The sequence below is a fragment of the Halyomorpha halys genome, unplaced genomic scaffold (genome assembly GCF_000696795.3).
Source record: "Halyomorpha halys isolate HHAL.00 unplaced genomic scaffold, Hhal_1.1 Scaffold73.1, whole genome shotgun sequence".
NCBI lineage: Eukaryota > Metazoa > Arthropoda > Insecta > Hemiptera > Pentatomidae > Halyomorpha > Halyomorpha halys.
Genome location: NW_027104949.1, coordinates 611,725 through 623,253, shown reverse-complemented (window position 1 = coordinate 623,253; position 11,529 = coordinate 611,725). Strand labels below are relative to the sequence as shown.

At 26.3% G+C, this 11,529-nt stretch overlaps 1 protein-coding gene across 1 annotated transcript in view; it reads left to right on the top strand.

Annotated features, from left to right (window-relative positions):
- The first annotated feature begins 1,367 nt into the window (after window positions 1-1,367).
- Window positions 1,368-11,529, top strand: part of LOC106692827 (solute carrier family 2, facilitated glucose transporter member 5) — a 127,077-nt gene continuing 116,915 nt past the window's right edge. The window contains exon 1 of the mRNA XM_067046441.1: window positions 1,368-1,422. Within this exon, the coding sequence (XP_066902542.1) occupies window positions 1,395-1,422 (28 nt within the window). The 5' untranslated portion in view covers window positions 1,368-1,394. The remainder of the gene's footprint in view (window positions 1,423-11,529) is intronic.

The window sequence follows — 11,529 nt, the reverse complement described above, 5'->3', positions numbered from 1 at the left end:
GGAGCATGCGTATGTTACTGAAATGGTTAAAAAAAACATCGATGTTTTTTAACCTCGATGTTTTTTTTTTATCGATGTCGCATCTCTAGTTAGGACACGTTGAGAGGATGCCCGATGAAAGGATACTCAAAAAGATGGTTTATGGCAAACCAGAGGGAAAACGGAAAAGAGGACGTCCCTGGATCAGATGGCTAGACGATGTGGAGGAGGATTTGAAGCTTTTAAATGTTGAAAAGTGTAATGAGAGAGCAAGAGACCATGTAGACTGTTTGGCTGTGCTGGGTGAGGCTCGGATTCTTGCAGGTAATGTAGGGCCATAATATTAATAGCTAATCGTTGCCCATCTCAGCCATAGATTAAGGTAAGCCTCATTATATCGAGATTATTTATTTATTTTTTAAGAAAGATGCTGAAAATTGTCACTTCATTATAATCTTTTCTTTGTTTATTGTTTTTCCTATCTCTTACTATTGTTTTGCACTGATAATCTTTTTTTCTGTGAGTTTCAATACTTTTCTTGTTTAAAATTTTAAGTTAAGAGTTGAGCTCTAGGTCACAGACGATATACGTTGTTTTATAATTGACTTATAATAAATAGTTTATCTACTATTTGAGTTATTTTGACCGTAACCAACTACCAACTTCGTTTTATACATCACTTACGGTCAATCGGCGATCTTTTAATAACTACCTGGATTCACACTATAACTAAAGTACTCTATATCCGATTTGTAACTGTTAAATCTCCCTTTAAATAAAGTTATTTAATATATTACGGGGTTCACGCTGTCCTAAATTTTATTATTTATTTATTTTATTTATTTATTGATATTTACAACTGTATAAAAAATACAAGCAGTAAATTTGTTCATAATGACATAATGATATGATACAGGATGTAGAGAAACTACTCAGTAGTAGAACTCTAAAAACAGTTTACAATGTAAGGTCAAGAGGCCATCTTCTTTTCAGCCTCGGAGGATTTCCAGGAATGGAAAAGGAAGCAAGGTTAGAAACGAGTGGGTTTGGGTGGTTAGGGAGTTTATTATGGAAGGAATAATATCGGGTTCGGGCTAAATCGGTTACATGTACTAAATTTTAAAATAAATTCTATAACATCATATAAAAAAAATTTAACTCGTATTTTATCTGTTTGAACTTTTTGTCAAAATCTCGTATAGTTCAAAGTTTTGTCTGATCTTCTTAATTTTAATTTTATATTAATATAGTTTTCTATATTTAGCCCGACAATGTATATTATTTCTTATGAAGAAATATATATTATATTATGAAGTTATTAAATGGACTGGTAGTATTGGCAAGATGGAGAAATTGATCAATGGAACAGCCTAGATTGCTGGAGAGACGGCCAGTAGCTCTACAAACTCGCTACGATGCTGTTGGACTCTTCTTGGTCCCTCGGTGAGTTTGTCATTATTATATCATTTCTATAGTATTATTATGTAATAAAAACAATAAATGAATATTACAAACTGTTTTTAATATATATCATATAATACGTCACAAATACAATTCAAATATACGTTTTGATTTTGAAATTATTTATTTATTTATTTATTATTACAACAGAAAGATATCCAAATATAATAACAGAGAACACAAAGAATGCAAATAACAATTTAAAAAAAATACATAGCAAAACTGAAACATGTGTATATAAAAAAAAAAATTAATTCAACACATACATATATATTTCATTTAAAACATACATAAAAACATAAATAATTAGTTGTAATCCTACAAGTTAAGTTCAAAAGGCCTTTATTTGTAAAAACTTTATTAAATTTCTTTTCAAGACTTTATTTTATACCCTTTACTCACTTCTTTATTCTTTATATTACTTGAAAAATCTTTCAGGCTCTTCTCCCCCTTATCATGTTCTATATAATTCTATAATAAAAACATTTACAATTTTCTACATTTCTATATTCATTGGTTTTTATCTTGTTCTGTTCTTAGCCCTGATGAATGCTAGAAATTCTAGCCGAAACGTTGGCACGATTGAATAAGTTACATCAACTTATTTGTGTTTTATTTTGACCACACCCCAACCATCTTCTCCTATAAAAACATTTACCATCAACAGTTTTACATTGAATTTCAATAATAAATGTTTTACACATTTACAAACAAATAATTAAATATTTTACTATATATACATTCATTCAATAATTTATGACCATTTACAAATCTAAAATATTTTTTGAGATAAAGCCAAATTTCTTCGTTATTGTTCTTATTTTTTTCCTTACCTTAACGTTAATTTGTGGACCTTTGTCATTTTCAATTAAACATTCAGAACTTAATGAAACAAATGCATAAATACATGTGTTAAATAACTCACTTTATTTAAAATTTATGAATAATGTTAATAAGCATGAGAACATATAGAATAAATTTAATATATTATAATTTTACAAGAATTAGATGCAAACTAAAAAAACTAAAGATCAACTTACATTTTTATTTTTTTTTAAAGGTATTTAAATCCAAAAATATATCACTACCAACAGCATCTTTTGACTCTGAAACTATTTAATTATAATAACAATGGGAAAAAATACTTATATAATAACAGAGAACACAAAGAATGCAAAACTTAACTTAATAAAAATATATGGCTAAACTAAAACATATCTACATAAAAAATAACTTAATTTAACACATACATATATATTTCATTTAAAATGTTAACTTCATTTAATACATGCATAAAATCTTAATAGTGTAAGAAAATATACAACAAATTAAAATTATTATTACTATACCAGAAATAATTGAACTGTATAAGTAATCAAAGATCAACTTATTTTTTTTTAAAGGTATTTAATGTTTTAAAATATGTCGCAACCACAAATAAATAATATGTTAAACAACTTACAGTGTTTGATTTATTTTAAATTCTATCGAAAGAAGAATTATATTATTATTGTTTAGTACCTTAGTCAAAATTTAATACCTAACAACAACTTAACAAAAAAATATTACAAAACTGAAAGAAATTAAAAACTTCTGAACATAAAAAATAACTTATTGGAGCAAATATATATAAATACATGCATCATTTAAACTATTAATATAATTTAAAAAATACATCTAAGCTTAATAGTTAAAGAACAAATACAATTAATTTGAAATATTAATATTATTCAAGAAATAATTGTATAGTAATCAATAATGAACTTATATTTTTAATTTTTTGTTTAATGGTATTTACTGAATCAATATTAATATTACAATAAACAGCATTTTCTTTATTTTAATTCTATTGAATGGATAATTATATTGTTTTTGTTGTTTAATATCTTAATTAAATTTATCTTTTATTGTATCTATCGATTTTTAACCACCACATTTTTTGTCAAGTGCTATAAATAACCATAATCTAAATATATATCTACAGAAACTCGATGAGCCATGCTATATCGTAAAGTCAAAATATGGATAAAGTATCACTATTATAACTACCATTATATATTTTAATCAATAAAATTAATTAAAAAAACTTAATATATCAAACAAATAAAGTACTTCTAAAAATAAAGTAATAGTATCTCATAGCTACGTACCAATGAATGGATATAAAACTATAAATTACATATTTCAAAGAAAATATTATATTGCAATCATGCATGAAATAGAGAAAAAAAACTTTATAAAAAGAAGAAAGGAAAAATAGGAAAAAAAAAAAATTGAAAACATAAATTAATTATACAAATATATATATATACATACATATGTTAAATAACTGACTTTATTTAAAACATACAAAAAAATTTAATAGCATATAAACATGAACGATGAATTTAAAATATTAGAATTACATGCATTCCAATCTAAGATCAACTTAAATTTTTTTTAAAGGTAATTAACAATTCAAAAATATATCACAACCACTAATAACTAATCTTTCAAATAACATTTGCTTTCTTTAGAATTCTATTGAAAGGAGAATTATGTTATTATGGTTTAACACTGTAATAAAAATTTAATACCAAAAAACAACTTAATAAAAAAATATAGTAAAACTGAAAGAAATTAAAAACTTCTGAACATAAAAAATAACTTAATTGAGCAAATATATATAAATACATGCATCATTTAAACTATTAATATAATTTGAATCATACATAAAAGCTTAATAATAAAAGAACATAAACAATCACTTTGAAATATTATTATTATACAAGAATTAAATGTATACTAATCAATGATCAACATACATTTTTTTATTTTTATTGTCACTAAATTTTTATTCAACCTTAATCTATATATAAGTATAAAAACTCACTGAGTCATGATAGACTGTAAATTAAAAATATGGATAAATAATCATAATAATAGTCACCATGACATATTTAAATCAATAAAATTAATTGAAAAATTAAACATAAATATAAAATATAGATAAATACATAAATCTACATAAGAAATAACTTAATTGAACACATAAATATATTTCATTTAAACTGTCAGTTTCATTTAAAACATTAAACAACACTAAACATACAAACTAAATTATGTAAGAAAATATATAAGCAATTTAAAATTTTAGTATTATACAAGAATTAAATACTTACTGATCAAAGAACTTTATTTTTTTTTTTTTAATATTTAACTAACCAGAAAATATATCAGAACCAATAGCATTTGCTTTCTTTTGAATTTTATTGAAAAGAGAATTATATTATTATTTTTTAATACCTTAATACAAATATAATACTAAACTACAACTTAATACAAATATAGAGCAAATCTGAAACCAACTTTATATAAATATTAAGTTATAAAAAATAGCTTAATTGGGCATGTACATAGAACATTACATTGGAAATGTAAATCATCAGACATAGTACGTTAAAATGTGAAGTGTTAAAACTCAAGATGTCATACTGATCCCTCTTCATTATGAAATTGACTCAGCTCGTATGTTTAACTATGTTTTACGAGATTTTCATTATGTCTATTCTTATACAATATTTAATTCTTACCTATTTACTGTGTTTATTTTATTTTATTATTCATGTATTCGTAGTGTTTTTTCTCTAATATTATGTTTAATTGTATCATTTTGTTTATTATAGATAAATGTTGTATTATTTTTGGTTAAACTTTTTTTTTATACAACTTTAATTATTACACATAGAGATATGTATGTATATGGCAACTGATTGTTATTTATTTTTCTCCTCGTTTACAGTTGAGAATTATTTTTTATACCGTACAAATAGTTAGTTTATAAAGTATTTCTTGTTATAAGAACATTTTATTTGTTTGGTATATTATTTTGTTTATTGTTCCTTTATCTTTTTTACTTTTCTTGATATAATAGCAATAACATGTTTCAGTGCTATCCACATTACATACACATAGTATGTGGTTCTCTACAAAGTATGTACATTACACAGAGAAAGAAATTTATTCATTCATGCTGCCCAAATACATCGGGTTGCCACATTACACAGCGTACTGATCAATTCATGATCGGACATATATCAATTACATATTTTTATGTGCTATAATATAATAGAAATATAACATTTTTTTTTCCACAGTTTTCTTTTACAATTAATACCAGTCTACAAACTAAATACAAGTTTTTCAATTTATTCCTTTTTTTCTTTCCCTTCCATTTCACAACCCTTATTTCATTTTATCAACGAATTCCCTTATATAACAAATATTAAAATATTAAAAATAATAAAGTAATAAATTAATAAAACAACAAATAAGATATCCAATGCATTCATGCCATCCCTCCTCTGGATAACTCCCCTACTCATTAATTTCCATGCATGTGGTGGTGGATGATTCCCAGGGACTCAAGTATTATATTCTCTGTCATCCTAGCCACATCCTGGACATTGACCCCGAGCTCCTCCATGAAGCTCCTAGTTGTGCTGGGAATCGTTCCACGGGCTCCAAACCAGAGGCCTCTCACGTTGAAGTCTTGTTCTCCGAAGCCCTCACGGAACTTCTCCTTGAGAAAAGGGATAGATTTATTGTAGATTTCCTTCTTTTCCCTATCTACCTTATTTGCCAGGTCAAAGTCGTTATTTTCATATCTCAGGGTGGGATCCAGAATGATTGCCGACTTCTCCTTCTTAGGAAAAGCAACTATATCCGCATATCTTGTGGATCCATCCGTATCTACGCAGTAGACCTCATCAAAGCAGGTTATAAATCCCTCTTGTATACTATGCAAGAGAAAAACAAACATTTAAACTATTAACATAACTTAAGACATACATAAAAGCTTAATAATAAAAGAATATATAAAATCACTTTTAAATAATAGTATTGTACAAGAATTGATTGTATACTAATCAAAGATCAACTTATATTTTTAATTTCTTTAATGGTTTAATCTTTCTATTTAGTGATCATTGTGGAGGTATCCCCCTAGTGAATCAATATTAATATTACAGCATCCTTTCTCTTGAATTTTATTTAAAAGAGAATTAGATTATTTTTTGACATACTTGAAGATTATTGATTGACCGTGTGTATAGATAAATGGAATATGGTCTGGGTGCAGTAAAAAAAAACTCAAATAGTAGATAATTATACTATTTTATTGAGCCAACGTTTCGCCCCACGTTGCAGGGCTTCGTCAGGGCTGTTTGGCAAAACAAAGTAGGCAAAATAACAAGCAAAACAGCCCTACAACATGGGGCGAAACGTTGGCTCAATAAAATATTATAATTATCTACTATTTGAGTTTTATTTTACCACACCCAGACCATATTCCATTCATAGATTATTTTTGTTTTATACCTTAGTTAAATTTATCTTTTAATGACTGAACATCATATACTCTAGCGGCCATAGGTGTAGCTGTAGTTATGAAACAGGCCTTTAAATGATTTGTTGCGTATACATTGGCATATTCTCTCATATGATTAATCTTTATCTATTTTGATATAAACCAAGCACAATTTTTGAAGCTAATAAATTGCGGTCTATATTATCCTCTGGACCAATTAGCGATCAATTTAATTTTAATCAAGACCTTGTACTATTTCCTAAATAATAGGATTTAAATATGGTGATGCTATTTATCATATTTTGAAATTTGTATATATTTTATTATTAATTTTGTTTATTGTATATATTTTATTTTTTAATCAAGCATAACAATTGTTCATTTCTACATCATTTATAATTTATTATTATTTGCTTTATTTTTTTTATTTTTTTTTTTTTGTAGCTGTTTTTTGTTTTTTTCTTACTGTTTTAGTAACAATAAATATGTAAAAATAAAATGGAAATTCAAATCTCATTAATGCTTCATATCAAAGGTATTTGTACTTTAAAATGTACTATGTATCTATTGTAGCCTAAAGGCAAACTGTATATAATAATTAATAAAAATTACTATAAGAAAAAATAGGATGATTACATAGGGATAATGATGGAATTATTCTTTTTTTATAGTACATGCCTCCTAGATTGATTAATTAATTACATTTTTTGTTAAATTGACATTTCATGATATTTAAATATATATATATTTATAATAAATGAGGAGAAAATGGTTGGGGGTGCAGCCAATGAAAAACACAAATAGTAAGTAGAACACAAGAATTACTTATTTATTAGTGCTGAAGTTTCGGTCAGAATTTCAAGCCTTCATCATGGCTAAGAAAAAAAAACAAGATAAAAACCATAATGAATTACGATAAATCCTCTTGCTTAATTTTAATATTACTTATTCTCATATAGCCTTTATCTTCTTAGAATACTTAGACTATGCATTTTCTTCCAACACTATTTATGTTTCTATAATATTAGTTTTTTTCCTAATCATTCTGCAATTCCTTTATTCATTATGGTTGTTATCTTATTTTTGTTTATAGCCCTGATGAAAACTTGAAAATTTGGCAGTAATGTTGGAACTAATAAATTAGGTTATACATATTTGTGTTCTTCACTCACCTCTTCTCTAACCATCTTCTCCTCATTTATGTATATCCACAGTCACCTACTAACTCATCATATATTCATGATAATTTATATTTAAGCTGCAGAAACAAATATACAATTACACATATTATCAATAGTCAGTCTTTGAGCAGGAAATATATTTCTGATATATAAGTTAATCACAACCCTGAAAAAGTGCAGTTGTACAAATAAATTTAAATATTATGCTTGAACAAATAAATCTTGTTTCTTCACTCGTTGATTTCAGTTATATTTTTCCTGGTGTCAATAACTACTCGAGTTTTGTATCTTATCCTGAACCGTTTCATGGAATAAATTAATAGTTGTTTTTAAGTTCATAATCAGACCAGGTCATTGGTCGATAAATGTTCACAAAATCTTATGTGCATGAAAATATTCACTATTAATATTTAATGATTTTTTACCAAATATACTAGAGCATTTTGGGTTTTATTAAATAGAAATGATTCTCTTTATTGTTTAAATCTCTCTATTTTATAAAAAAAAGTTTTTAGTGATCATTGTGAGATATTTTATTTTACTTAGGATCATCGTGTAATATTTTATTTTACATATAAGGTTGGATAATGAAAATAGATCATAAAAAATTGAGTTTAACTGTTAAGAATGCATTTTGTTAAAAAGTTATCTTCATCAAATCATATAGACCAGGCTATAGACATTAACCAGGCTTCAATTTTTATTATTTATGAAATTTGGTTATTATGATTAATTAAAAAAATAATTGGCTAGTATAGAATATTTAAACTATGAATTCCAGAAGATGTATTCAATTTTTTGGCACTAGATTTATTAATATTTTTCTAAAATTTTCTTATACATGATGCAAAGAAAATAATGAGGTGGCACTCAGCCATTTCCTTCCATGAAGCAATGCCTGGCGGCGCTTCGGTGGAGAGTAAGGAACAGGTGTAGGGAGGTGGTTTTAGTAGGTAAGAATCCCACACATGGGGGGGGCCCACCCATGGACTTTTGAAGATTTCCACCGACCCAAAAAAAAATTTTTCTTCTCTTTCATCCTAGCCACTGTCCTTTCTCCTGGGTGGTATCTATAATCAGTCACTCATAGTGATTTATTGAACATAAGCAGAAAATGTTGCTCCGAGGAGCTTTGAGCTCAGATACTTGTTCACTCTACTTGTAGTTCATTGGGTTGCCAATAGATGGTGGGGGTTTGATGTCCTCTTCAAGTAATTAATTATAATGTAATCTTCCTGAAAAATACCTATTAGTATGATGTAAATGATTTTTCAAAATATGAAGGAAATGGTTGGGGGTACGGACAAAAGGATAAAAATAGTTCTCATCTATTTATTTTCCAATGTTTCACTCCACTTTGCAGAGCTTCATGAGGATTAAAAATGATACTAAACAACTAAAAATATGTTGGCAATTTAAGATAATAAAATGGCAAAAAAGTAAACTTTGGTGGGGTTAAAAATAATTTTAATAGAACTGAAGAATAATATAAAAATAAACAAAAAGAAATAAAAATTAGATGGACAATAATAATTATATAAAAAAGAAATAACAGAGTATTATATTTAAAATAACTGGAGACGTAATAACATCTAAAACTAAAAAAAGTGATAAATAAAGAGAAAAGTGATAAAAGAGAAATAAAAAAACAAATAAAAATTATATACAAAAAGAGACAAAAACTAAGGAAACAAAATAAGAAAAAAAAATGTTCAAGAAAGAACAAATAAATAAAATATAAAAATAATTATAAAAAATATAGAATAAATGAGAACACTTGTCATGCTGAAAGACAGATTTATGTTTATTTTAAATTTAATTCTGTGTTATTTCTTTTTCATATATATTTATTATTGTTCATCTTATTTTTTGTTCATTTGTATATTATTTTTCACTTATATTTACATAATTTTTAATCCTACCTTAGTTTACTTTATCGTCATCTTGTTATCTTACATTGCCACCACATTTTTAGTTGTTTTTTATCTTTTTTAGATGCTGCCTTGCAAAATAGTGCATAACAATTGGAAAATAAATAGTTGATAACTTTTTTTATTCCAATTTGACTGCACCCCCACCATCTCCTTCATGCTCAGTTATATTCAATCATTTTTATATATAATTTAATTTTTTTTCATTTAAAATTTTTTTTTTAATATTTCGGGAAAGTGGCATTTGATTCTGGAACCATCTGGGGTGTACACCTACATTGTCGTGACACCCAATTAGGGAACAAATTTAGTCACTTAAATTCTTAATTAAAAATGATTTCTTTTAAAGTACCTTTAATTTTGTTTTGATTTTTGTAATAACTGCTGAGTAATTTATAATTTTCTTTATATTTCAAAATTGTATATTCATCTTAAGATACTTTTGAATTTTAGCTCATTTTTATGAAGAAGTATCATTGGATGTCCTCTATCCGTCTTTTAAGATTATATTTGTTCCTACTGGAAATTGATTGTTTTATCTGTTATAAATTTATTTTCTATATTGTTTTGCATTAATAAATAAAGTAAAAATAGAAGTTTAGCCCTGAAGATTTGATATGAGGGTTTAGATTTTTATTTTATTTATATTTTTAAATTGGTTAAAGTATCTTGAGATTTCATATCAATTTTATTTATTGTGTGACAGAAGAATGCTCATAAGAGTTGTAATATGATTATTCCTGGCTTTGTATTATCAAAGAGAGTTAATCCTGGCAAATATATAACAATGAATGATAACATTTTTTAACATAACCTATTAATCCCCTTCCATCATTTATAAACAATGGAATAATTCATTATATAATTCATTATCGCTTGTTAGTATTTCACGTTTATATAGATAAGCCTAGTCTTAATAATTTTAAAAATAACTGTTTTGATGATTACTTGGCTTAACAACTGTTCTAAGAGTATTTTAGAAATGTTTGTGCACTTTTTCAGAAACAATCAATTTAAACAAATTTTCTTTTTTATAAAGAATTATAAAAAATAAGTCAGGAACCCAGAAGAATGAACAATATTTGGAGAGAAAAAATGGTGTAGCTTTATTTTTATTTACTTATTTTTTAATGAAATTAAGAAATTATATGTATATTATTATAACATATAATATTAGATTTTAGAATAGATTTATTCTCACTTACAACGATTTTGTATCATTTCTTATTAATATTGTGTCATTTCATATGCATTGTCGGACAAGAACCGGTGTGTTCAATGTGGTTGGGCTGTTGGCCATAAAAAGTGATATAGGACTGTCGCTCCCAGGGGGACTTAGTGGGGGGGGTCTGGCGGGAACGAAGTGCCTGTTTTTGTGTTATAATATAGTATGATCTCCTCTTGTGAAATTGTGACATGTCGTACATCAACCACCTACTCGCCATAATTCAACTGGCAAAAGCAACCACAACACCACCTGGACCCTGCACCTTAAAATGCCGCAAGGCAAAGGAATTACAAACTACCAGATATAGGTATACCTAGGTATGTATTCAATTACTTATTTCGTCAAGGGGGTACGAAATGCAATGTCACAACCAGAAAAAAAATGCAATGTCACAACCACTGG